Source organism: Formica exsecta, unplaced genomic scaffold, assembly GCF_003651465.1.
Source record: "Formica exsecta isolate Colony F162 unplaced genomic scaffold, ASM365146v1 scaffold8, whole genome shotgun sequence".
NCBI classification, from domain to species: Eukaryota; Metazoa; Arthropoda; class Insecta; order Hymenoptera; family Formicidae; genus Formica; species Formica exsecta.
In genome coordinates this window covers 377,374-403,182 of record NW_021853569.1, presented here as the reverse complement: position 1 = coordinate 403,182, position 25,809 = coordinate 377,374, and the positions used below count along the sequence as shown (strand labels likewise).

The window sequence follows — 25,809 nt, the reverse complement described above, 5'->3', positions numbered from 1 at the left end:
ACATATATATATATATATATATATATATATATATATATATATATATATATAAAACACATTTGAACTGTTTAAACATAGCGGTTTTAGATTAATCGGTAATAAAGTTTTCTTTGAATTTTTCTAAATAAAAATTATTTTCACATATCTTTTTGTAAGTATATTAATAAGATACATTTAAAAAAAATAATCCCTGTTATAATTCTCCCAGTCAGCCACATCTGTTCTAACAGATATTGCCAAGTGCTTGCTACAAATTATTGTCAGCAAAAAGGCTACAAATTTGGTACAAGAGTTGTTATTACCGATTAAGCTGGCAGATTGCCGGCAAAAACCAAACAAAGCTTGCTAACATAACTAGACAGCAAATTGGCGGCAAAAACCGAGCTTGCTAACATAACTAGATAGCAAATTGGCGGCAGAAACCGAGCAAAGCTTGCTGACATGACTGACATCAGATTGTCAGCAAAAACTGAGCAAGGTCTGGAGTGCGCAATCTGATGGCAAATTGGCAGCAAAAACCGAACAGAATCTGCAGTTTATTACAAAGTATTATAAAATAGTTCCGTCGCTTATCGCTATGCGGCGCGTTATTCATTATCTATACCCGTATTCAAATTCTTGTCATGAGTGTATATAAAGCCTGCAAAACGCTAATAATATTATAATATATATATTTCTATCAGTTCAATTTTTGACACAATTCTTATACAAGAAATTCAGATATTGAACTGATTTTTGGCAAATCGGACAGATAATTGTTCGATTTTCACTTATTCGAACAATTTCTGTCCAAAAAGATATCTTTAATTTTGTAAATTAAATTATTTAAATTTACTTATACGTTTTAAAACATTAATATATGATTTTATATAACAATACTGTAATTTGTCTTATTTTTGCCATCAAAAGAACGTCAGAAAATGGTCTCCCGTTGATGTGATATATTTTGGGTCTTATGAGACCTAACTTAGGATGTCTAATTATCTAATGGTCATTTTATGACTAAAACTTATCATCATTTTGTTACTTATGGTTGAGACTTTAAATCCATTTAAATATACTATTTTATATGAATGGCCATAAGCTGCAGAATTTGTTCGGTTTTTGCTGACAATCTGCTGTCAGATTGTCTTGCGCAGATCTTGCTCGATTTTTGCCACCAATTTGACGTCAAATCATGTCAAGCTTTGCTCGTTTTTTGCCGTCAATTTGCTGTCAGGTTATGTTAGCAAGCTTTGTCACCAAAACACAAGCTTAATGCGGACACAGATGGCACTGGATTTGTTACCAAGTTTTGAGCGAATTTGATGCCAATTTGGCAACAATTTGTTATCAAATTGCTTACTGGGTCTCTTATTCATTCTGGCAATATTTCAGATAGTTAAAAATAAAGATATAGTTATTTATAATTCCCATAATTATGCTTAAAAAAAAAATTTCATTCACGTTACGAACATTCTCTCACAGTTTGATTGCAAAATTGATTAGATCATTGAACCAATTATCTTTGATACGATTCTCTTTTCGATACGACGGTCGATACAATGGGATTGATTCGTCAATGACCGACTATACCGATACGTCAGCTGGTAGCAGTGTGGAACTTTTCTATCCATGCCGTTATATGCCAGTTATTTGCAAAAATCAACTGAGATTATTAGTATCCGTAATTTTGTAAGTGTACTTTATTTTAGCAGCTCAGTCAAGCCCGGATATCTCAAGTGATACAGAATTACAGTTGCAAATAACTGTTGAAATAAGGAGTGATCGGTGATCCTGTCTAACCATCCTCGATACATGACGTGAAGGTTATTAGTTCGTTTGATCCGTCACGACGTTTATGCATATATTTTCATCGGTCAAATAATATCCTATTGTTATAATGGAAAAATAACGCAGCAATATTATTGTGCATTGCACAAGAGTTAGAATATTCGTGTGCGATTATTCTTGTCAATTTTCTCTTAAGTGCATTCTAAGCTGCTGTCAAACTGAACTGTCAACGTGTATATTTTTGATTGTATTATTTTTAGAAAGAAATTTTTATGTTTGTGCATTGGTGATGATAATGTAAAGAATTTTTCAAATTCAATGTGCCAATTGCTTGATATTTTTTGATATAATATTATTTTTTATTATTTTCCTTACACATATATAAGCATATTATATATATATTTATAAATATTACATGTATTTATAAATAAAAGAATTAGAGAGGTTTGTAAAAAAAGGAATGTTTATTCGAAATATTTCGGATATTGAGAGCCGTTGCTTTTTTCATTTTCAGAAGATCAATAGAAGCAATGGGTACAACGCCAAGTCGCTATGAAGATCTCTCAAAAAATGTATACCTGGAGAAATTCTGCGGAAAGCAAAGCATACTTGCAAACGATCCATTCTGGAACACATTCTTATCTTACAACATGCGACCACCTATTACAAGAAACGATCAAATAGAGCTCGATTCAAGATTAGACTTATCATGTCAACAGTTGCTTGTGAATAACTTGATTACTGGCAACTTTGGTACTCTGATACAGGTAGCTCTTACACGCATCAATGAACTACTAGCACCTGTTCAAAATCAAAAGTAAGCTTCTGAAATTATAATGCTAAATTTATATCAAAAATATTATTTTGTCTGTAAAAATTAAAAAATAATTAAAAATTTAATACAATTTTTATCTTTAAATAATTAAAAAGTTTAATAAAAATTGTATTTTATCTGTAAAAAGATATATGATATCCTAAATTATATAAGTTTGAAAGTTATATATTTTTGTAATTTTACAGTATAATATCGACATGGCAAACATACAATGCACTTTTTGCCGTGAGATGCATTTTGAAATATTTTATTGAGACTGTTGGTGAAGAAGAGATGCTAAAACACATTGAAGCACCACAAACAACTTCAGCAAATGAAGCATTGTCTTCTTTTAGATTGGAAGAACTTTTTGATGCATTGATAGAACTTATTATAGACGTACCTTTATGGTAAGTGAAGATATATAATATGCTTATACATACATATGTACATGCATTTTCAAAAATATTTGAAATACATACTATACATGTGTGTATTATAAATCAGCATTTTTTTTACAGTGAATTTACATATGTTGTTCATTTGGAAGCAATTAATTGTTTACTTGTGTTGCTTTCGGTACAATTATTTTCTCAAACTGCAGCTGAATATAGCACTGTATACAGGATAGCGATGCATGCACATTCGAGCCAACAAGCACCTGCTGTGGTGTGTATACTGTTGCACAATTTTATACAACAGGAACACGCTCCCCCGGGTTTGCTGACGCAGCAACCTGGGGGTAGTATTGTATTCAGTATAGCTGGTAAATATGACAATATTACAAAACGTGGGCGATCTGTTTTATAAGCGTTAATATAAAGCATTATTTCAGCCGGGTTGTGGAACGTAATAAAAATGGGCATTGGTAGTGGTTCAAAGAATGTACAGATTGCACATAACGGCACTGCTGAGGACGAAGAAAAAAAGCGCGATACGGAAACTCCACTCGCTAGTCAGTCTCTATTACTTTTATTGATTCTGACAAATCATTGTACTGCTACACACAATCCATATAGAAATGCGCTTTTCTCTTTTATAGATATGCAAGGTGAGATACAGATATGCATTGAGGGCTAATCTAATTTAATTATGTGATTATTCTGGTACAAATTCTTAATATTGCGGTTATTGGAGACATATATTACTGCGTTTGATTATTTTAAATGATAAAATTTTTTGTGCAGAGGATCAACCTACATCACAAACGAAAACAATCGAGATCTTTAAATTTAATCTGAATAAATTATATAACACTATTTGTAAGATACCAAATACAGATGAAATCACGCTCTTGCTCTACATGCTATTACATAGGAATTCGAATGTGAAACAGGATATAATGAAAAGGCCTGATATACAATTATTGGCAAGTGATATAAAAGCTTATTTTTTTCTTGGAGTAATGACATCTAATATTTAATGATCTCTCATACTGAAATATTTATTTATAAATATTTATTTAGGTAACTCCAATATTACAAATATTGTATCATGCACCAAACAATACTTCACATCATATTTATATGTCCCTTATCATTCTCCTAATTTTAAGTGAAGATGAAACGTTTAACAAACGGATACATGAAATTGTAAGTATTAAAACACTTTACATAAATATAAATGATTAAGATAACGGTTGATAATTATATTATTTTGCCCAAGATGCTCAAGGGTGTAACATGGTACACTGAGAGATCCATAAGTGAAATATCATTAGGTGGTCTTTTAATCTTGGTTGTGATCCGTACAATACAATATAATATGTTTAAAATGAGAGTAAGCATGCAACATTCTCTTTATATCATATATTGATTTAAAGTCATCTACAAATTAGATTTTATATTTTTCTTTATCATTATTAGGACAAATATCTTCATACAAACTGTCTAGCAGCTTTGGCAAACATGTCTGCCCAATTCACATCCTTACATCCTTATGTTAGTCAGAGATTGCTGAGTCTATTCGAGACTCTTGCAAAAAAACACGCGCGGTTAGAAGCAAAAATTCGAGCGCAAGCACAACCGATAACTTCTCCTGACAATACCATTAATACGTCTGTTAATGGAAATGCCACCGTTGCAAACACAGATTTGGTAGATATATATAAGATAAGATGTATCATATAAATAAATCAATTGGTATTGTCAACTAAAATATATATCGCAGATTCAAGACTTAACCATACTTGAGGAGGTCCTACGGATGGTACTAGAAATTATAAATAGTTGTTTAACTCACAGACTCGCATACAATCCAAACTTAATTTACACTCTCTTATATAAAAAGGATATCTTTCAACCATTTAGAATGCACTCTGCTTTCCAAGATATCGTCCAAAATATTGATTCTGTAAGTTTTAAATCACAAATGATATTATAACATTTGCACATAGATATTTTAATATATTATAAATTTAAATCAATGCAATAATCGAAATTTCCGGATATATCTGATTTTTAGGTGATTAATTTCTTTTCTTATAAATTGGAGCAAAAAGATCAATCGCAACTTGGTGTTAGTCAAGTATTGGCTACTATACAGCAAGGAACTTTAGAATGGCCACGAGATCGTTTAAGAGTATGTAGACATTGTTAGAGGAATTATTATGCCATTTATTTAAACTATTATAAAAATTTTAATCCTGTTATGTATGTACTGTTGTTTATAGAAGTTTCCAGAATTGAAGTTTAAATATGTAGAAGAGGAACAACCGGAAGAATTCTTCATTCCTTATGTGTGGAGCGTCGTTTGTCAGGGAGCGTTATTGCATTGGAGCGCGGAAAATATAAAATTGTTTTCTCATAACAATGGCGAGACAACAATCATTGTTTGCTGATATTGAGATGAGGGGTGTATCCTACTATAAGTATTCGAAACAATAATAGTAGGATAATAATATATGAAATAAGTTTGTAATAAAAATTGTCGAAAGAAAAAGTATAAGCATTTTCCTTTCGGCAATGGAAAATGGAAAAATTAAGGACTGAAAACGAAAGTGTATACAGCGCAAAAAGAATATAATATATGACATTAAAGATAAGTATTGCACGAAGGAGACCCTTTATAATCAGGATGTTATCTGAAATAGAATTTTTTTAATTATATATCACTTTATTCTCTTGTATATTAGTATTTTAATATTTATTATGAAATCATAAAAGAACAAATGAAAATGTATAAATTAATTTTTACCTGTTCATTTTCATATTATGAAAACATGATATAAGAAAGATTCATGCAAGTAATTTCATACTTTTGGAAATTAGTCTATCTAATCTTCCTACAATTTTGTGTTATGAATATATAAATGATATAGTACATATACATATGTGATACATATTAATATATAAAATGTCAAAAAAAATATGAATGCAGTTAAAAAAAATTACTGCATGTCGACAGGACTGGTTAAAGTTATTACAATATTTTGCTTTACGAACATTATTATAGAAAATAATATAATTTTTTGTTTTATTAAAGATATTTATACTAAAAAATATACATAAGAAGTTATAATCTTGACAAGTCATATAATTTACAAATATACTTGTATAACTCTTCAAGACTAAATCTCTTGCAGTATCATCTTCTCATATCTTTGAACAATTTTTTCGAAGAATGTAATCTTTCAAAACTATATATACATATATATCATTTTTAGATATCGATAAGAACATGTAAAATTATCGAAATTTTTAGTGAGGTATATCTCTCATGTGTGATAGTTTAAAGTAGAGAATTGTAATGTTGGTTTCAAACATATATAATATTTGATAGATTTGTAAATAATTATTGAGAAAACATTATTCATTTATCTAATTTAAAATATTGCAGAGTTGCAACATAATATTTGTATAATTCTGTTATTTTTCACGCTGTATATGTGCAAATAAATTTTTATTTAATACATATCAATAAAAAAAACTAAATATTTACATAAACAGTTTTTTTTTGTCGCTCCTTTAAAAGCTCATTTAGCGTAAGATTTGCGGAAATAAGACATGAATTATATAGGAGAAGAATATGAAAGGGATAAATGTAAGAGAGAATAGAAATAATTCAATGTCCATTTTTAACCGGCAGGTCATTTAAATCGCATATATCGCACACAAATGCAAAAATAATATATTAAAAATATTTGAGACACATTTAATCTCTCGTTCAAAATAAATCCTTATCTAGTCCAAATAAGAAATTTATCAGAAAATATTACAGTGACCTGCCGGATACTCAATGGTCAATTCACACGTCGAATGTACATCTTTATTAAACAAATACAGTTGACGTCTTAATATTTATTTATAATGTCGTTATAGATAGTATTTCATTTTTCCTAGCCTGTGCAGCGTGTATATGCGGCCGCGCGTGATCTTGTATCGTGTACGTGTGTGTGTATAGTTATACTATTGCTAATACTTCATTTTTTTTTTGTCTTGAACAATCTTTCAGTTTACAAAGTTAACAAGATAATTTGACGTTTCTGTGCGTCGCGGTGCAGACGCGCCGAATAACTCAGTGTGTCACGTTAAAATTAAAAACTCGTTTAAATCATAAACATTGCCTTAGCCATACGTCACGTTACGGCTTCAAACGTGTGTGCTTAGCATACAGATAGTATTTTTTTATTTATTTATCCATAATAATTAAATTCCTTAACTGTACTATATCGTTATTTAATCTTATTAGTTAACACACAATCAATCTGCGATGGGAGGGAATTTAGTCGGCACGTAGTGATATTTCATTACGGCCTAGCTAATAAGTAGTTGATTATTTCACTCATTACACCGCCGTCGTGCATTTTTTTTTTTTTTTTATCGGTTAACGTCCGATTATATCATTACTACGCTATTCTTTTATCTCCTTTTATGTTATTTTTTGCCCCATTACCCCGCCGTCGTGCATTTTTTTTTTTTTTTTTATCGTTAACGTCCGATTATATCATTACTACGCTATTCTTTTATCTCCTTTTCAGCATCGCGCATATATAAAGAGAAATAATAACGAAGTTCTGGAGTGATCGCGCTTATTGTTAATATACTTTACGAGAGATATGTCACATATATATTTTACAAACGTTTAATACACTTTCTGTAGCTTAATTATAAGCTTTCAATTCCGATGTCTCAGATCATTCGAATACGAAAATGAAATGTGCTTGTCGAAATATACGCGGAAATCTCGTTTAACTTTCGAATTTGAATTCGTTTCAATGAAATCTATCAATATAAAATATCAATTATATGATCGGGGAGATTATTCTTATATATTGCGTCAATTAAAAATTGAATTAAATTTCGTTAGCGAGCATTTTTCGTCCCTAAGGGAAAATTTTTGCCGCATCGCTAAATCTGGTTCCCGTATGAGTCGCTGTAAGATTAATGTGTTTATTTATTTTCCTTTTACATTTCCATTTGCTGCTTCTTGCGCGCGCGCGAAAAGAGAAGGCAAGCTAAAAACGGAGGATCAGACGAATGACACGAGCGTTCTCGCCCCGCGAAGCGTTATAATTTCTCGATTTACACGCGCGCGCGATCGCGCGTCTATACATGCACGGTTTCACTCTCGTCGCATCGAAGATATATGAATGCGTGTGTGTGTGTGTAAAAGTCGATACGCGTCGGTGGTAGCGGGCGAATGCAATATACGCCAAAGAGAATGTATGTGTGCCCCTCGTTTCGTGAGATAGACGCGCGCGAGAGAGGAGTCTCTCTTTCGGAAATTCGGAAAATGTAATCTGGCGCGTTTACAGCTTCCGACATTTTTCCATGCGAGCTCTTTCTCGTTCCTCTTTTTTCTTTTTTTTTTTTAAATCCAAAATATTCCTCTGTTTTTCGCAAACGGTTACGTGTGTGTATGTGTATAAGTGAGACAAGAGGGTAGAGTGTATGTATATTTATATACGTAAACATACATACATACATGCACGGGGATATCTGTGCATATGTATACGTACACGCTCTCTCTAGCTGCCTACAAAATACAATGATACATTACAAATTCATTTCCCTTTTTTTTTCTCTTTTCCCTCTTTTCCCCTTTATATCGTCATCATTTGCAAACAGCTTAGATATATCCTTTTTTTTTTTATGTATACATATTATATAGTATCTTCTAGTTGGTTTTATTCTGCGTAGTGTTTTTCTTGTTTCTGTTAATTAGTAATTAAGTACATATATTTAGAGCGGGCGCACTCGATTAATTTTACGTCTTTACAAATCGCTTTTTCATCTTAATAATTTCTTGATTATCGATTGAAAGAGATTTATGGTTTTTCGATATTTCTTTCCGAAAAGATATCCGCATGGATTAGGGCGCCCCTTATATTTTACGTTTAAATTATAAATATCTGATCACATATATCTTCTTTTATAATAATTCGACTTTTATAGACAACTGAAGTATATATCGATATCAAGTAATATATTCTTTCACACACATATTACTGCTAATTTCAAAATATCCGTGTATCAAGACCAAGAGAAAGAGAGATATTACTTGAGAAAATAGAAGATATTTTTTTAGAAATATCGAAGTAAAGATCTCTAAATCGTAAATGTTTCAAGTGATAGATAAAATAGAAGAGAGAAGATGTTAAGGATGTATATGTCATATGTCAAAATATTGACAAAAGCATGAGAATTTCATAGACTGTTCTACTATTTCTTCTGAATATCTGAGCAAAATCTGAGCACAATTTTTTTAAGTTTGCAAATTATTTAAGTTTCACGATAAAAAGTTTTTGTCGTAAATTAGGAAAAATATTAATTACAACTATTTTCTTTTACGAAGACGCGTCAAAAAAACCATATTATTTTGTGATACTTTAATTCTTTTTATAATCCAGATTTATTTATTTGAGTTTTAACTTTTCTTACTCATTTTATTTATTTGATTTTTCAAACAGTATAAACGTAAGAAATATATTTTTTTGATAGTTTTTCGCGCTACTATTGTACAGCCAAAACATCCTTAAGACCAACAAAAAGCTATTGTGTAAAAAAGGGGATACCCTACATATATAGTTGTCGAGTATAATTATTTTTTGCGAGATATCTTCTCTTCATACCGATCTTTTCGCGCTCTTTTAGCTTCGTCACCTCGACATCGTGCACTCGAAGAGGGTGTATGTAGTCATTACGGTGTCGCGTGTACGATGATCAAGTATTATGATATATATCGCGTGTACGACGATCAAACGAAATAGGAATCCCATATCTCCCAAACTATATAATTCACCGTGCACTTACGAATGCTTATGCTTGAAGATTAAGCATACAAACATGTGTGTACATTTACGTAAGCTAATTTAGACACAGTCGTAAAGGCCAGATCCTTCCTCGATTTTGTCGAGTCTTTCGAAAACTTCCATTTGGAAGTCGAGTGTCTTGGTGGATTTTATCGATACCTTCACACTGTGTTGTGTTATAGATCTTTATAAAATACGAGATTATACATTACGTGCGCGCGCGATTAGATTCGCGTTGCAATAATGATATCACGTTAGGAAAATGCTAGAAAGGAAAAATAGTATAAAAGCAAGCAGTGTACACACACCGGTATTTTACGTATATATGTGTATATGCGATCTGGTGTTATCAGGAACAGATAAACGATCATACGCGTCCCTATCTTTTTCTTACATAGTCACCGACCTCCGTTTTCTCAATCGTTTAGAACAATCTGGATTCTGTATCTGCTCTCGCGCGAATCGGAGAAATGCGTAAGAGAGGGTATATCGTTATAGAATAGCCCCCCTTTCTTCCTCTCAGAATGGAGGTAAGGAAAGAAAAAGAACTTGTTTCTCGAGAATCGCGGATAACGAGAAAGAAATTGCACTTCATATAGCAAAGTGTGACGACGTTTCGCGACCGAAACTCGCGGATTGCGGGACCGCTCGTTGACGAAAGGTTTTCCCAAAAAACTTTTTCGACGCCTTATAAAAATGATATGATATGCTCGTTGAAAAAATAAATTGTTCATTATAGTTCCCTATATATGAATATAGATATATCCGTACACGAGTCTTCTTCGGTACTAATAGTAAGTGTCTCCGACAAACGATTCGGTATAGTTCTAGTAGATTGTTACGCAAAAACACACACACATATACAAACACGAAAATCCGTTCATTACTTCGCGGCTACCCTGCAATCATTGCACGTGTGTGACGCGTTTTCCGATACGAAAGCATCGACAGGCATTGTATGTCGAAGCTCGTGACAGCCCGCCGGACGACGACGACGACGACGACGATGACCACAAGTCGCGCGAAAACCACGTCCGGCGAAAGCACGACGTCGTCCGATCCTTAACTCCTAACAGCCGTAAACGTCTAAAATACAATATCGAAACTTTTCGCGATATCGTGTTTCGCGATAATCGTACAAATAAACTGTGTATACCGAGAGAGCCACGGTATCGCGAAAAGTTTCCAACAACAATATAGAGCGGCCACTGAGAAAAAACGCGCCGCGGCCTGAGATTAGCTATTAAAAAATACTTAGACGTGGAGCGGAGAATTCAATGTACACTACTGCTTAAAAGGCACGTAAAACTCAGTTTCCTCTGTGAAAAGAGAGCGATTGCACAATATGACGCGTCTTGGGTTGGGGAAAATAAATGAGAGAAGCACGCTCGTGATAGCTCCTCCAGCCGCTGCGCATTACTTTAGAATAATCGTCTACTACTCGAGACGAGACTCTCGCCACAGAATAATGAATGGACGCTGTATATATATGCATGTATATGTAGAGCGTGTGTGTGCGTGTCGCGCGCACAAAACACATGCGTACGGTACCTGCCGTTAATTCGCGGATACTTGTTGGAGAATTGAGAGAATTTTCGACGCCAAGGAAAGATTATATAAATCCGCGTATAAGCCGATTCTTCACGTGTCAAATAATTTTAATTAATTAGAAATGAATATTTATACCTCGGAAAAAAATTACGTAACATATGAAGCATCTGCTTTCTCGCGTTATGTATATTGTTCTCTATTGTTGAATATTTCATTTTCTCCGAGTATTCACGAACTAGTTGGCGGTACATCTGTTAATTAATTAAGCGGCCGCTTCCGTATGCGCACACATTGTATACGGATATGATGCTATACCGATATACTTTAACGACGTTGAAGCACTATTATAAGATGCAAGTGAGACAATGTCCTTACTACCGTTTTCTCTCTTTTTCTAATGAAAAAGAAGCGAAAATTGTGTGCAAAGAAACTATCGAAGGAGTAACGACTTAAAAATAAAAATGGAAAATTGGGCAAGTTATCGTATGGCCCAGGCTCAGCCCGACTCACGTGCTATACTGAAACCTGAAACGAGCAGCTTTCAGCTTACTTCGTAACTACCACGCGCGTTTCGCCGCCGGTTTAGTTTTATGTCAGCTCGTAACTCGCGAGCGCTTTTGATCAAAATATGAAAGACACAATTATTGCAAGAAAATTACATTCATGAGATCAAATGCATGTGGATCTTAGATAAGAGAGTTTTTTTAGTCGATAAGACGAGGAAGAATATAGAGTTGCTTCAACACTATTTCGCATTTAAAACTACCAGCTACCGGGCCGTCCTGCCTAAAAATAATAACGAAAACAACTATCGATATAAAGTGGCATAATCGTAGAGTTAGTACGAGTAATAATAAAATAGCAATAATCGTAGGATATAGAGTAAAATGGAGAAAAGATAGAGTTAGAGGGATAAAAAAAGATGTCCCCTTGTTCTACTCTACTACCAATGATATATCAAGAATATAAATTAATAATTTTGTCGTAGATACATTCCCGGCAATGTTTAAGTATCTTCTGCGTGTATTTCCGATTCTACCAAACATCGACGTGCGTTCGTAGGTAGAAAGAGTTTTAACTATTCGATAAAGCGTCCCGCACTCTTACAAATTTTTCCTGGCGCTTCAGACGAGTACTAACTGAATGCCGTGTGTGTTTTATCGTCACTTCATTAATAATTATATCGACGTCGTCTACAAAAGGGGGACGGATGTAATGCGATAATGCTTTCGCGCGCATTAAATAGGGATAATAATCGTTTAGAGAATCGATCGCGAGCGGTAGTAAAAGCACGTTAGAACGTTAAATCTTAGTACTCTATATATTCTGAAGATTCGAAAGCGTAGTAAATATTCTAATTTCTTCGACGTGTCGTGATATCCGATATACGGAAAGAGAATTTCGAGCGATCGATCTTTCGGACGCAAATCGCATTCGACGAGAAACGTCCGTAGACAATGATCCGAAACTCTTTACTCCCGCAGAGCAAACTCGCGAAACTTGCTGATAGCGTCGCGGAGAATCTCTTTCGCTGAATACTTCCACGAAACGCGTCGCGCGCGTTGTGGAGAAATGATGGAGCAATTTTGTAGAAAGCGGCACGCGGCCAGTACTCTTCTCAATGCCAAAAACCTCGAAGAAAGGGGGGAGGGGTGATGTGAATGCTCAGTGTAAAGATAGTAGTGTAATTTAAACGTCACGATGATCCCATTCCAGATCGTGCGGCGAATTGTGACGGCGATTCCGGCCGTTACTAAGCTCGCAATCGTTCTCACAGTCGGAGCTGTCGAGATCGTCATCTCGGAACGAACCGTCCTCGGAATCGGAACTGCCGGAGTCGTCTACGTCCTCGTCTCGCTGGCTCTGGTGGTGTTGATCGTTCTCCGTCAACCTGTCCATTGGATTCACGGTGATGGCGAGGGCCGAGTCGTCCCAGGCCATCTCTGTCTCGGCGGCGAGTTCGTCACCAGCGGATCGTCGTCGTTTAGCCGCCCCGCGGACCCGCGCAGCGCCCACTACTGCCATCAGTAGTAGAAAGCCGATGCAAGCAGCGGCCACGATGGTCACAGCGTGGCTGCCACCAGTACCACCAATAGTTCTACTGCCTTCGCGAAGCGCGGCTGTAGCGTATTCCTCTGTCAGATCGGCATGATGTGGCGAAAGCTGCGCATGACCGGGAGCTGGTTCCACGATTCTGGCAATAGGCGGTTCCGCGGGTGTCGGCGGAAGAGTCGTCTTCTCCTTGGGATGAATCACAGCCAGCGTCTGCACATATTCGTTACTGGCGAAGCGACCGCTCAGCTCGGAGCAAGTGAGTTTGAAGACGCGATCGAGATAGTAAGCTGGCTTGCGGTTCGTGTACATAATTAGACGGATCAGCTGCTGATAATTGTAAGGCGAATCTGCGCCCGAGAGGACGACACCGTCCCGATCAACGCGGGCGGAAATGTCGTGGAACGCGAGCAGGGCGTCGCCGGGTAATCCTAGGCTTTCATGATCGGGATTAAGACTGGGATAAACGCTGACAGCGCAGGCGTCTAATCGGGCGGCCGATCCAGCGGTGACGCGCGCGTCGGGAAATACGCGCACTCCCAGCCGGAAATCTGCGTATTCTCTGGCCACATAACCGGTGCCGTTGACAGTGATGCCCGGTCGAGGAGGTGGCAGTACGGTGACGTAGGATTGCACGGTTGGCACCGGTAGGGGCGTGTTTTCACTGCCCTCGCAAACGATTGTCGTGTCAAGGCGGAAGTTACGGCGACCGGGCGTCGGAAAACGCCGAGAGTTGGAATAGCCGATACGACGCAGCAAAGTTTCCACATTCGTGCGATTGTCGCCATCAATGCGCACCTCAGTCAGGTCAGAATTGGTTAGCAGCTGCGTGCCCGGTTGCAACAGATCCATGGGCGGCACGTGGATGCCCTCTTGGCAACGTCGCAGACAGGAGAGCACTTCCGGTTTCTCGTTTCTTCCAACTAAGACGGAGAGACCGGCGAGGTAACCGCGGAAATTATGTTTAGTCTTGTTTTCGGAACCTTGCCAGCACGCGCCGACTACCAGGGTGGTGTTGACGCCTTTGGCCGGATGTAGAGGCCAGTCATCGATAACCTCGGGATTCTTCTCATCAGCATGCCATTCCTCGCCGTCGACGTAAAGGTTAACGCGCGGGAAGTCCACCTGAATCGCGTAGTGATGCCACTTATCGTCGCATACCTGGCCGAGCTTCCAACGCCACTCGGCGGCGCGGAAGATGTTAGGATCGCCCTCGGAGAAGTCGCGTCGCAGCAGCAAAATCAATCTGCAGTTCCTTATGAACAGGGCGTAATGGTGCCTATTCATCTCTGTAATTCAAACGGCGCGCAGTATTAGTTGCACCTTTCGTGACATCGCCGCGTAATAAAGATGCGCACGACGGCATTAAAGGGAGAGGAGAATTTAACGTAAAAGGGCAGACGAAGAGGAAAACTTCACGAAGAGGAAGAACGAGAGAGGAACGTTTATATAACCCAGGATTACATGTCGCCCATAGAGACCGGTCGGTATTTAGAAAGATTTGTATTTCAGACTGGAGGGGGGGGAGGGAGGAGGGAGGAGGGAGGAGAGAAGAGGAAGGTAGATAGGCAGGATATTTCAGTTTAACTCTTCGCGAGAGAACGAGCGTAAGCGACGACCTATATAAATGCACGCGAGCGACCTGATTTCTTGCCAAAATTCATTCTGTGCAAGGATTAAACCGCTTTGTTCGAAACTTCACGATAATACCCGGCGTTTCTGCGAAGCGACCGTGTATATTTTAACGCTTGAACGCGCGCACTCTCGACGACGGGCGTAATGTATTCTGCCAACAACGATTACGTCGACGAACATCACTTGACATCGGAACGACCGATGAGCTTATCAGCTGTCTAAAATGATTATTGTCTCCCTCAGGTTAGGTATATAAAGGAAAACTGGAATTATTAGCTTAGCTCGTTCCTTGTTTTCCTGCTATAAAGTCAATCAGGGTAATTGTAACAACGTGATAAACGCGAAACATGACTTAGCCGATAATAAAGAGTAAATATATATGCTCTCGTAAAATTTTGAAAACATTATTCAAAAAAAAATATACATAAATAATAACTTTAAAATTAACGCTTTTTAAAAGAGAGAGAATTTTTTATAATAGAGATCTTTTCTTGAAAGTTCTTTTACTCATTAATAGAAATAATAGAGAGAGAAATAAAATTCAATAAAATAATAATAAATGAAATAATATATGAATAATAATAAATGAAACAAATTCAATAAAATAGAGAGCTGTAATAACGTTAAAATATAATCGAACAACTCAAAAAAAAAATAAATATTCATTAACTGAATATATGATGCCGCCAAAACAATACAGATTCTAGCATTAATTACGTGAAAACTTACTGTGATCATCAGCAGCGCACAGAATATGTTCCTTGACGTGCGGATCCTGTCGCGGACGTGGTCGATGCTTAACCCAGACGCCGATGGTGAATTTCTGCGCCAAGCTATGCTCCAGCACGTCATTCGGCACAATCGCTGCCGAATCCACGCCGTCAAACTCAAAGATCTCGTCGGCTTCTCTACCTTCATCCCTGGACAGGGACGCCGTCCAGGAGCTCGTGGGTCCGGGTGTGGGCAGCAGGTCCACGCTATCCCGCGAAGCGCCGCACAATTTCCGCTGGCTACGTACTCCATAAGTATCGCGATCGCAACCCTTGCCGATGTGATCGGTGGCCAGAGTCAGGGTGGCGCGCACGTTTCGCAGGATGCAGGGCGCGTCGCAGAGATCGAGTCGCGCCGAAGGCAACAGGGGCTGCGAGCCAACTCCCGCGGCATAGTCGACTCTCTCGGGGATGCCACGCCATCCGGGTGCGCACACGCGATTCACCTTGACCGTAACCATCGCCGGCGCCGATTGTTTCATACCGCAGTCGTACGCGACCACGCTGAGTATATAATTGTGCGAACGTTCGTAGTCCAGGAGCTCGGTATTGCGAATGGCGCCCTCGTTGTCGATGATGAACGGCTGATCGGCGGTGAGGATTTCATACTTGCAGACGTCGCCAAACTTTGGCGTGCAATCCCGGTCGGATGCCTCGACGCGAACCACCTCCTCGTAGAGGCGACCCTCGTCCACGGTGCTGACATAGGCTGGTTGAAGGAATTGTGGCGCGTACTCATTGACATCAACCACGGTAATGTGAACGGTGGCGCTGGAAAAATATTAACAATTAAATATTTTTAATAATAATAACATTATATTAGAATATTTTAATAAAAATAACAATTAAATAGTAATTAATAATTAAATATTTATAAAATATTGTATGCTCATTACAAGACATTACGAGGTATCTCTTCTGCGGAGATGGCGGAACATCGTAGAAGAATAAGAAAAGTCTAGAATGCAAATCTTTCAAATTATAGAAAAATAATCAAAATAGAATGGAAATCCTCAAATTTATATTTATTACCGTTTTGTGTAGTTTATAGTGTGTATCGGTATTTTTTATATTTCCTCTATTTGCTTGGAAACAAATTTGTATAATTTTTGATAAGCCTTATGAATTAAAAACCTTTAAGCTTTTAAGCTATAAACGCATCAGACTATATAACGGATTTGAAAGAGTTATCCAGCTATCAGAAAGAGTATTTTCAGGATGGATTACAGCCGAGGATTTGCAATATAATTCCACCAATCCCCAGAGTAGATTTATAAAAGAGATTTATTTCCAGTATGTATAAAGGGTATTCTCTAATAATTTTTATATCGAGATAAAAAAAATAGCAACTTTACGCTCCCATAGTTATATGCTTATCTTTATGAATGTGTTTAATTATAATGGATTTTCGAGTCAATTAAAAGTTATGCTTCACAAAGTGGCGCTTACAGTGTCGATACAGGAAATTATGTATTTTTAGTGCTTCCGTATTGTCGGAATGAGAGGAGACGCGCCCGTTCTGTACGCTCGCTTTGGAAAAGAATTTAAAAGAATTACGGCCGAACAAATTCTGTCGATATATACTTAATGTAAAACGTTTATATGACAGTGTCCGCTTTGGTGCGGGTATCGGAAATTTAATATGTGGCATACACAACGGAAAAGTCAATAAAACGATATACCGCAGAGACCGTATGTACGAACGAAAAGGATTGAATTTCGACTCGGAATTGTTTCGTTGCTGAAAACACACGTTCAAACAATAGCCGTTTGAGTTACATACGCGCTCGAAATCTATTTACGTTTGAAATTTTAGACATGGCTAAATCAATGCATGGAAAATTCGCCAGGATGGAATGTGCAATAATAAATAATCGGACAACGTTGCCGGGTGATATCGGCCCCTCGCGATATTAACCCTTCCGTATTAATGTCATAATAATATATCGGATGCACGCGTGAATATTCTAATTAGAAATTACGATGTGAAATTATCTCGGCGAGAGAATAGTGATTGTTGGAGCCACGCCGATATCAGCCGATCGATATCGTCATAATTCCGTATGGCAGTCGCCAAAATAAAATTTCGTTATAACATGTCGCGTTCACTCTGTATGAAAAATTCACCACGAAATCTTTTATATAAAAGCGTCGTACATTGTGCATGTATGTACGAGATGTTTCACTATTGATCTGTCGATTCGTTGGTGGCGAGGTGAGAGAGAGATTCCGGTTGGAAACAGGGCGTATTAGCTTTTCACAGTGAATTATCTCTGCAATTGCAGGGCTTCCTGTTTTTTACTCTAATTTTATCCATATATTGCAAAATTTGTTACGTCTAGTTGTCACTAACGTCATGTTTTTGGCGCTCGAAATTGAAAAATATTATATGATTCACGACTCTTATGTTTCACAATTCAAATTTTATCTCTGTTTAATGTATTCTTTTACACAATATATATATACACCAAAAAATTATACATATACACAATTTTACATATCAAATATATATTTTCATAATTTTCCAATAAAAACCAATTAAATTAATTTAAATATATCGTATTTCAATTTTTATAGAGATACATCGTAAATTTATGTTTGTTTTATTTATTATTTTAATTTTATTACGTATCACACAATCGCGAATATTTTATTTCGTGGACTGTGCAACATTTATATCGAGGCGAGACAGATCGAGAGCGAACGCGAGGGAATAGACAGCAGTTATTGTTTCAAGCGGGTGTGAAATCACACAGTCTCGTAATGAGAAAATTTGTGCACTCAAGCCGGGAGTTATTTCCTCATTTAGTCGATGCACATCGGGACTATGGCGTACAGTACACGTACATGATGCGTCAATGCAGACCAGAAAAATTGGCGTTGTACCGGCGCGACGCACGATCCGATGACCTACATTCGCAAAATGACTTATTACGACTTTAACTACAGATAAACACAAGGTAAAACGATACATTTCCGATATAGTGTAACATATGAGACTTGTGATATACACTTGGTTGTAACTTTTTAGACACCTGTAACTAATGTATCATGATAATAATGTGTGTGATAAGGCATGTAATAATAAACATAATTTATACTTATATTCCTGGGCATAAAATTCAAATTATAATGCAAACATAAAATGAAATATTTATTCCCTCGAGCCAAAAACACATAATGGATATGTCATATTTCTCTCTCTCTCTCTCTCTCTCTAAGTTGCCAAAGAAAAAAATTTGTTGCTCTGTAAGTTTAAAAAAAAGATGATGTTCCGCTAAAGGAAGATTAAGTTAGCGGAACAATATATATATAGCAACAAAATTGTACATAACAATAATATAAGAATTTGTTGCTAATTTGTTGCTCTCGAAATATGCAAGTTCCGAATTTGTTGCTTACGAAATAAGTATAAATAATGCCGGAAAGCCGCACAGCGTGCAAACTTACAGGAGTAAACTAACAGAAAAAAATTTGTTGCTCGTTTAAATTTGGCATCACGTTGGTTTTTTGCTACAAAATGCGGCCGACTGTCTACAGGTAGATTGTTACGAGTAAGAGGAATGTCCAGAGAAATGTCTAAAAAATATCCAAAACTAAAAAAAAAACTAAATAAAAGGAATGCCAACCTAAGGACCAATAAACAAAAGAAAAAAAACTCAAAATAATGACCTTTCATCTAAGTACGTCTTCTATAGTTGAACTCGAATGTGAATTCGTCCATCGCATTACTTAGAATTATACGGCGCATTATATGGAATTACTTGGGTAATTTCCGGTAATACATGTACAAATTTTTGATGAGTGAGATACTCCTCGTGTTGATCTCTCATACAGAACTTACTTCTCGGATTGCGCTCCATTGCAGCCGACCGCGGCGATGTCGAACTTGTAATTACGTCGTTTTTCGCAATTCAGGACCCGAAATGCCCGCAGCTCGGCCATCCCTTTCTCCTTCAGGACAATCTCAAACGGCGCCTCGCCGTGATGCTTGTTCGCGATGCGGAAGGAGCAAACTTTCGTTCCCAGGGCGCGGATCTGCGGCGTGACCTCGACCAGAGTTTCGTTCTCCTTGACCAGGCCATGATATCCGCTCTCGAGACTATCCAGATCCAGTCGTGGAACTGCAAAAACACGTGCACGCGACTAATCAGCATCGACGTCTCCTAGTTTAGTAGAAGCAAAGAAAGAACCACCTCATCAGCATTCGACTTATGTTAGCTATTTCTAACGGAATTGCGGCAACGTAATAAAGCTACTCGCGTTCCTCGCAACTGGTTTCGTTTTGTTTTCTCAGATAACTTTTCTAAGAAGACAGATAGTCCGATTTCACCAACCTTTATCTCGAGACGTATGGCATCCGGAGTGTATCTACGGTCCCTCGTTAAGAGGGGAAACCAATGTAACGGTGGCGATTTTTTTCTGGTAAATAATTGTTTTTTTTTTTTCAAATCACGTTATTAACATTACAAAGTACATAATTTAAACTACTTTTTGTGAAATTTTCGTTAAAAGATATTAATATTTACAGCTACAATGGCCAATAATGTGAGCCGTCTTAAAAAAAAAATGGGCGCACGCATAGCGGGACAACGAAAGCTGTGAAACAAAAAAACAAATATTTTCTTGAAATATGAGACAATAGCTTCAGTTGCACGTATGAAATTTTCGATTGAATAATTTGTTTTTTTTTTTTTGTAATGTTAAAAAACACAGATCAATATCTCACCGATTTTGGAACTTTTTAATTCAAAAGTCCGCCATTTTATAACAAATTATTATTTTTTTTAATCCATATGTGCAACTGGAACTATTGTCTTATATTTTAAAAAAATATTTGTTTTTTTTGTTTCAGAGCTTCCGTTGACCCATTACGTGTGCGCCCGTTCTTTTGTAGCTATAAATATTAATATTTTTTAACAAAAATTTCACAAAAAGTAGTTCAAATTATGTACTTTATGATGTTAAAAACATAATCTAAAAAAAAAAACAATTATTTATCAGAAAAAAAAATCCTCAAAAATAGCCACCGTTACATTGATTTCTCCCCTTAAACGCGGGAATCGAAATTAATGCCACTTCGAACGCCACACGAATTTACATTATAACACAAGCATATCGTATCTCAACCAATAAAAAGTCTAGCTATACAGTTCTACGGTACTTATTGCCAGATATTTTATTGAATAAAAACGTTCTCACAATATGCTTTTTTTTTGCCATTGTAAATTGATGGACTTCAATGACATAAATCTTATAAATTCCATCTCATTTTAACAAAGCGTTAAAAGTTAATGGATGAAGTTAGCGTCGTTTAAAAATTTCGGTTAACGCGCATTTCAAAAAGACCCGTGAAATCTACCGTCGCGTATAACAAGCGAACTTTTTAATTAAGCATCAGGAAATATTCCGGGCGCGTGTTGCGTGCGACTTTTGCGGACAAAAAGGGAAGAATTTAAAATTTAGTGGAAATGGGTTAAGTGAAACAAAAGGGGCAGCAGCCCGTTAATTCGTTGTCAACATCTTCAACGCACATATAATGAGAAAAGTATTAAACAATACAGCATACTAGAAGAAAAACGTTCGTTTGCGTTCGCAATGGTGACTCATAATTACCCTCTTAATTACCAACGCTGAAATTTTGAGCCCGCAGTCAACAACTATATAATGTTTTTATATAAACTTCGCGACATAGCGTGACCTAGAATCACCATAAATTAAATTTGTTAGATAAATCAATCCCTCGAATAGATTTTCTCTTAACAAAAGTTTAGAAGAATCAAAAGTTTTTAAAGTTTAGGTAAGAGAATAAAAATAAAGCACAGATTTTTAAAATTAAAATAATCAATGATGAATAGATGATGAATAGATTTTCACTCTTTGATTTAAAGATCTTATATTTAGCTCTTTTATAATTTAACAAAAATTTTAAAATAATATTTATATAATTATTGTGATTTAAATTGAATATTTTTATGATAGAATGAGGTATTTCATTAAAAAATACCAAAGAGACTATCGCGATCATTATACCGAAAATTCAGGTGTGAAAATATATGACAGTATGTTAAATCGGCAAATTACATATTAACATCAGATTTCCATATTTTCGCGATTATGACACGTGCATATTTTGTACTAGCAGCGAGTAAATTATTTATGAGCAATCGCTTTCGATCGTGGAATGAAAGTCAATTATAAAACGTATGCATAATACGCTTTTCGATTATCCTACAATTATCGCTAGAACGGATGCATCAAAGCTAACATTTCGCTTTATAAAAACCCGTCTATGAAGCAAAATCACATACACATTGCGAATTCTTATATACACAGTTATTATAGTCGATTAATAATATACATACACATCACGAGAGTTTATACTATAAAAATAAAAATGAAAATATAAACGATTTTGGATTATTAAGGATTATGTATAATATTTACACGCTATCCTTAGCAATGTATGTGTGTAATAGACTCATCTCAGCATAAAACATTAATTTAATAAGTAATAAAAAAAGTAATAAAAAGAATAAAAAGAATATTATGTAATAATCTATATATATATATATAGATTATTAATAATTATCAATCGTAGAAATGTATAAAATATTTTTCTCGTTTAAAATGATAAGGTTTATACATGATAGGATATAATAACATGTATAAGATTATGGTAAACAAAAAATTAAAAAATAAAGTTGCGGATGGTATCGCTTAATTAACACCGCATCTCTCGTCGTAATGAGATCGCAGCAGCTTAAATTCCGGCGATCTCATTAGGATATTCGGTTCAATCGACGGGGCATCTAATTTTGGAAACCGATAATTACCTCCGCGATCGTTAATTAACTATTCGTATGTGAAATATACTTTGACGTATATGGCATTATCGTACGAGAACACATCAGGGTCGCTAAAGTGTACTCATTCAATTATCGCGATATGCAAATCCATTATATGGGACAAAGATCGCTATAAAGAAAGCTTCAAATATTTGAAGTATGACACATTATGGAAGCTTTCCAGTAAGAAAACACAGATAAACACAATCTCACGCAATTGGCGATTAAATAGAGAATTTTTAAAGACCCTGAATTTTTTCTATTTAACAGCTAATCATATGATTTTGTTTTTATGTGTGTTTCTTGCTGGAAAACTTCCTATGTATCATTCACGGACTTTCTGATCTTAGTGGCGAGTGATTAGAAATAATTAACGATCGGCTTTAGATACACACACACACACACACACACGCACCGCACATGTGTTGCGGGATGCAACGAAATATTTTTAACACGCGTAACACGATCTCCCTCTTCACGGATGTGTCGCGACGGGAATATTAGATTCACATCACTTTACCTTCGGGCTTTGCCCGAAATCAGTCTAATTTTACTCCGGACTCCTTTTTCGAACGTGATTCACACCTACTTTGTTATTCCGACGATGACTAACAGCGTCATTCTGTGAACGATCGTAATCGAGCCCCAAGTAATTGTCAGAGGGGTCCGAGCCCCACTTGCGCGAAAAGTGCATTTAATTAAACCGATAAAATTACATGAGGTTTCTGAAATATTATCATGTACGTTGATGAAAAATTAACTATCTATAATACTTTGGAATTTAAATAGAAAAAAAATATATTATATAAAAGATATGAACAAAAATGTAAAAAGAATTATATTACTATAGAAATGTATACAAAGTCTTATCAAGTAATATAAAACGCGATCGATCGTTATTCCTCAACCAGATGTTATTATCATTCGTCTTCTACTATCACGCATTCTAAATTCTAACGTCATTCGTCTTTTTGTTTATATCAAGGTAGATCTTAGAATACTTGCAGTCGATCACTGTCAGATGTAACACGAGAAGACAATTACATAAATGCAAATAAAAAAGGTGCGGTGTCATTATATTTCTTTCAATAACAAACAATCTTGCGTCGCATCGAGACGCACATCAGTATTTCGAATTTTATTATGACGTCGTTTACGAATGCGCAAATAAATTTCAGCCGCACCGCAGAATTTTGCATAACCCGATTATCTTCGGCATTCTGCGAATGTAGACACGTTAATGCAAAAACGTTCACGTGAAATCCTACATTTCGACGTGGAATTTTCAGAGCATATAGAAAACACAAAATTAATCATCCGTCATAACAATAATTTCGGCCGCCAAAAGTCGAAACATTGTACACAACAATATATAGGGTGATTCTAAATAAGTGCGGAAAATTAGGTTTTTATTTTTTTTTCTCAAATTTTGGACAAGTCAAAAAAATGAAATTTGGTGGACACTTTCCACTAGTAAAAAGTATACTTATTAATATTTTTTTTAAATCTCCCGTATCGTTATAAAGGGATGAAACTAGTAATCCCTATTCAATTTTTTATTACAACTTTTTAACGGACCGGAATGTGATCATCTAAAAATATGTGTTAGAAAGCCAGATTCCTTTAGAAACTTTTTTATTTGTTTTATTTTTTCCGTAAAATCAATAGTTTTCAAGAAAACAAATAAAATACATTATCATACACAGCACGGTGCTAGATGGCATAGGTTTCGAGTTACGAAGAGTTAAATTTTAGAATAAAAAAACAAGCAAAACAAAATTATAGTAAATTTTTTTAACATGTTCAAAATTTGATTTGTCCAAAAAAAATAAAAACCTAATTTTCATTTTTCCCTTTGAACTTTGAAGAAGTATAACTCCTCAGAGGATATAGAAGTATATGTTTATATGAAAAATCCCCCATGTTTACATGAAAAATTTCTCGCATTTATTTAGAATCACCCTGTATATTATATTCTTATTATGTCGCACGAAAGATTCCGCAACATCTGTCAAGGGAATTCGACGTCAACAATCGAGTGTGATCCAACTACGGTCAGATACTTTAACAGACTCCCCCGCATTTTTCTCAATCTCTCACATTCGTTTCCTCGCATTTCGGAGACGATTCGTGGAGAAAGAAGAAAAAGAGTCGCGCTTGACGAGAGGAGGCAATAGAGTTTAACAGCCGCCTTTCTTTTCTCGCCCGTTTTACGGCAGCGGCAGCGGTGGCATATCGACCGGGTGGGCGCAGTGCAACGTTCAACTCGTCGTATTGTGCAACGGAGAGACGGAGCACAGGCACGCACACGGTCAATGAAAATCGCCATAACAGTTTCGGCGAGCCGCAGGTGCGACGGGCACCTGCGGGTCGCCGCATCGCGTCGCGACCAAACGCGACGTCCTCGTCCCCGATGACGGAGAGGAAGCCGCCGTCGGGGACGCACATATGCGACGGCGATCGGCGACGATCGCGGGCCAGGTAAACGTCAAATGTAGGGCACGGCGGCGCGAGGAACGATGCGGTGAGAAAGAGACGGATAGTTGAAAATCACCTCCACCATGATCGTTGCCGTAGGAGCTCGAAGGTGTCGACTCGAAGGCGGACGCGATGCTCGCGTGGGTGAGCCCGACGCACAGGGCCAACAGCCCGCAGAGCAGCGTGCTCGTCGGCAGCATATTTCCTCCGTTGCGGATCGTCCTGTTGTCGTTCGCCGTCGTCCTCGTCGTCACGGGATCGTATCGTCTATCCGCGCGCAACGTGACTTACGCACCTTACTACGCTTAAACGGCACTCTCTCGATTCTCTCTCTCTTCTCGGGAGACAGTTTATCTCACTCGCGCGCGCACTCGGAGAGCACTCCACTTTTTTAAAGGAGCATCGCCGCCTAACTGCACGGGACACGGGACGGACTCTCTATCGCGCGCGCTCGCTCTCGCGACACACCGCACACACAATCGCGGAGTCAATATTTGAGCGGAATATCGATTCGCCAGTTCGGGAGAGAGAGAGAGACGATAGTGCCGATTCTCGCCGCGTTGCCCTAGGACGGCGCTGCTTCCCGGCGCGCGACGCTTTAAAGCCCCGTTCGCATGTTTTTCCCCTAATGCGAGA

General features: G+C 36.8%; 2 protein-coding genes across 5 annotated transcripts; one reads left to right on the top strand and one right to left on the bottom strand.

The window, feature by feature from the left end:
• The first annotated feature begins 1,520 nt into the window (after positions 1-1,520).
• On the top strand, positions 1,521-7,427 carry LOC115244110 (dymeclin). 4 transcript variants are annotated; one of them, XM_029821502.1, is made up of 13 exons: positions 1,522-1,674; positions 2,288-2,590; positions 2,794-2,997; positions 3,109-3,353; positions 3,423-3,542; positions 3,630-3,638; positions 3,775-3,956; positions 4,054-4,179; positions 4,253-4,366; positions 4,453-4,683; positions 4,757-4,939; positions 5,051-5,167; positions 5,259-7,427. In XM_029821502.1, exons 1-13 carry the CDS (start codon positions 1,562-1,564, stop codon positions 5,424-5,426), a joined length of 2,115 nt encoding a protein of 704 aa, XP_029677362.1. In that variant the 5' UTR covers positions 1,522-1,561; the 3' UTR covers positions 5,427-7,427. The 4 variants fall into 4 exon arrangements, with proteins under 4 accessions (XP_029677364.1, XP_029677362.1, XP_029677361.1 ...); XM_029821501.1 differs by having other exon boundaries at positions 3,423-3,638; XM_029821503.1 differs by having other exon boundaries at positions 1,572-1,808; positions 3,423-3,638.
• Positions 7,428-11,199: 3,772 nt separating this feature from the next.
• LOC115244109 (calsyntenin-1) lies at positions 11,200-25,795 on the bottom strand. Its single transcript, XM_029821500.1, has 4 exons — positions 25,250-25,795; positions 19,692-19,971; positions 15,807-16,618; positions 11,200-14,731 (listed from the first exon to the last, which is right to left on the bottom strand). The coding sequence occupies exons 1-4, from the start codon at positions 25,371-25,373 to the stop codon at positions 13,080-13,082; spliced, it is 2,868 nt and encodes a 955-aa protein (XP_029677360.1). The 5' UTR covers positions 25,374-25,795; the 3' UTR covers positions 11,200-13,079.
• Between the last annotated feature and the right edge of the window lie 14 nt (positions 25,796-25,809).

What these genes read in the sequence shown, in the direction of transcription:
- LOC115244110 (XM_029821501.1), top strand. Translation starts at nt 1,562, where the DNA reads ATGACCGACTATACCGATACGTCAGCTGGTAGCAGTGTGGAACTTTTC. An exon ending in ATTATAGACGTACCTTTATG is followed by an intron (nt 2,998 to 3,108) that starts GTAAGTGAAGAT and finishes TTTTTTTTACAG; the next exon opens with TGAATTTACATATGTTGTTC. An exon ending in ATAATATGTTTAAAATGAGA is followed by an intron (nt 4,367 to 4,452) that starts GTAAGCATGCAA and finishes TATCATTATTAG; the next exon opens with GACAAATATCTTCATACAAA.
- LOC115244109 (XM_029821500.1), bottom strand. Translation starts at nt 25,373, where the DNA reads ATGCTGCCGACGAGCACGCTGCTCTGCGGGCTGTTGGCCCTGTGCGTC. An exon ending in CGGCAACGATCATGGTGGAG is followed by an intron (nt 19,972 to 25,249) that starts GTGATTTTCAAC and finishes GTGTTTTTGCAG; the next exon opens with TTCCACGACTGGATCTGGAT. An exon ending in GTGCGCTGCTGATGATCACA is followed by an intron (nt 14,732 to 15,806) that starts GTAAGTTTTCAC and finishes TTTGAATTACAG; the next exon opens with AGATGAATAGGCACCATTAC.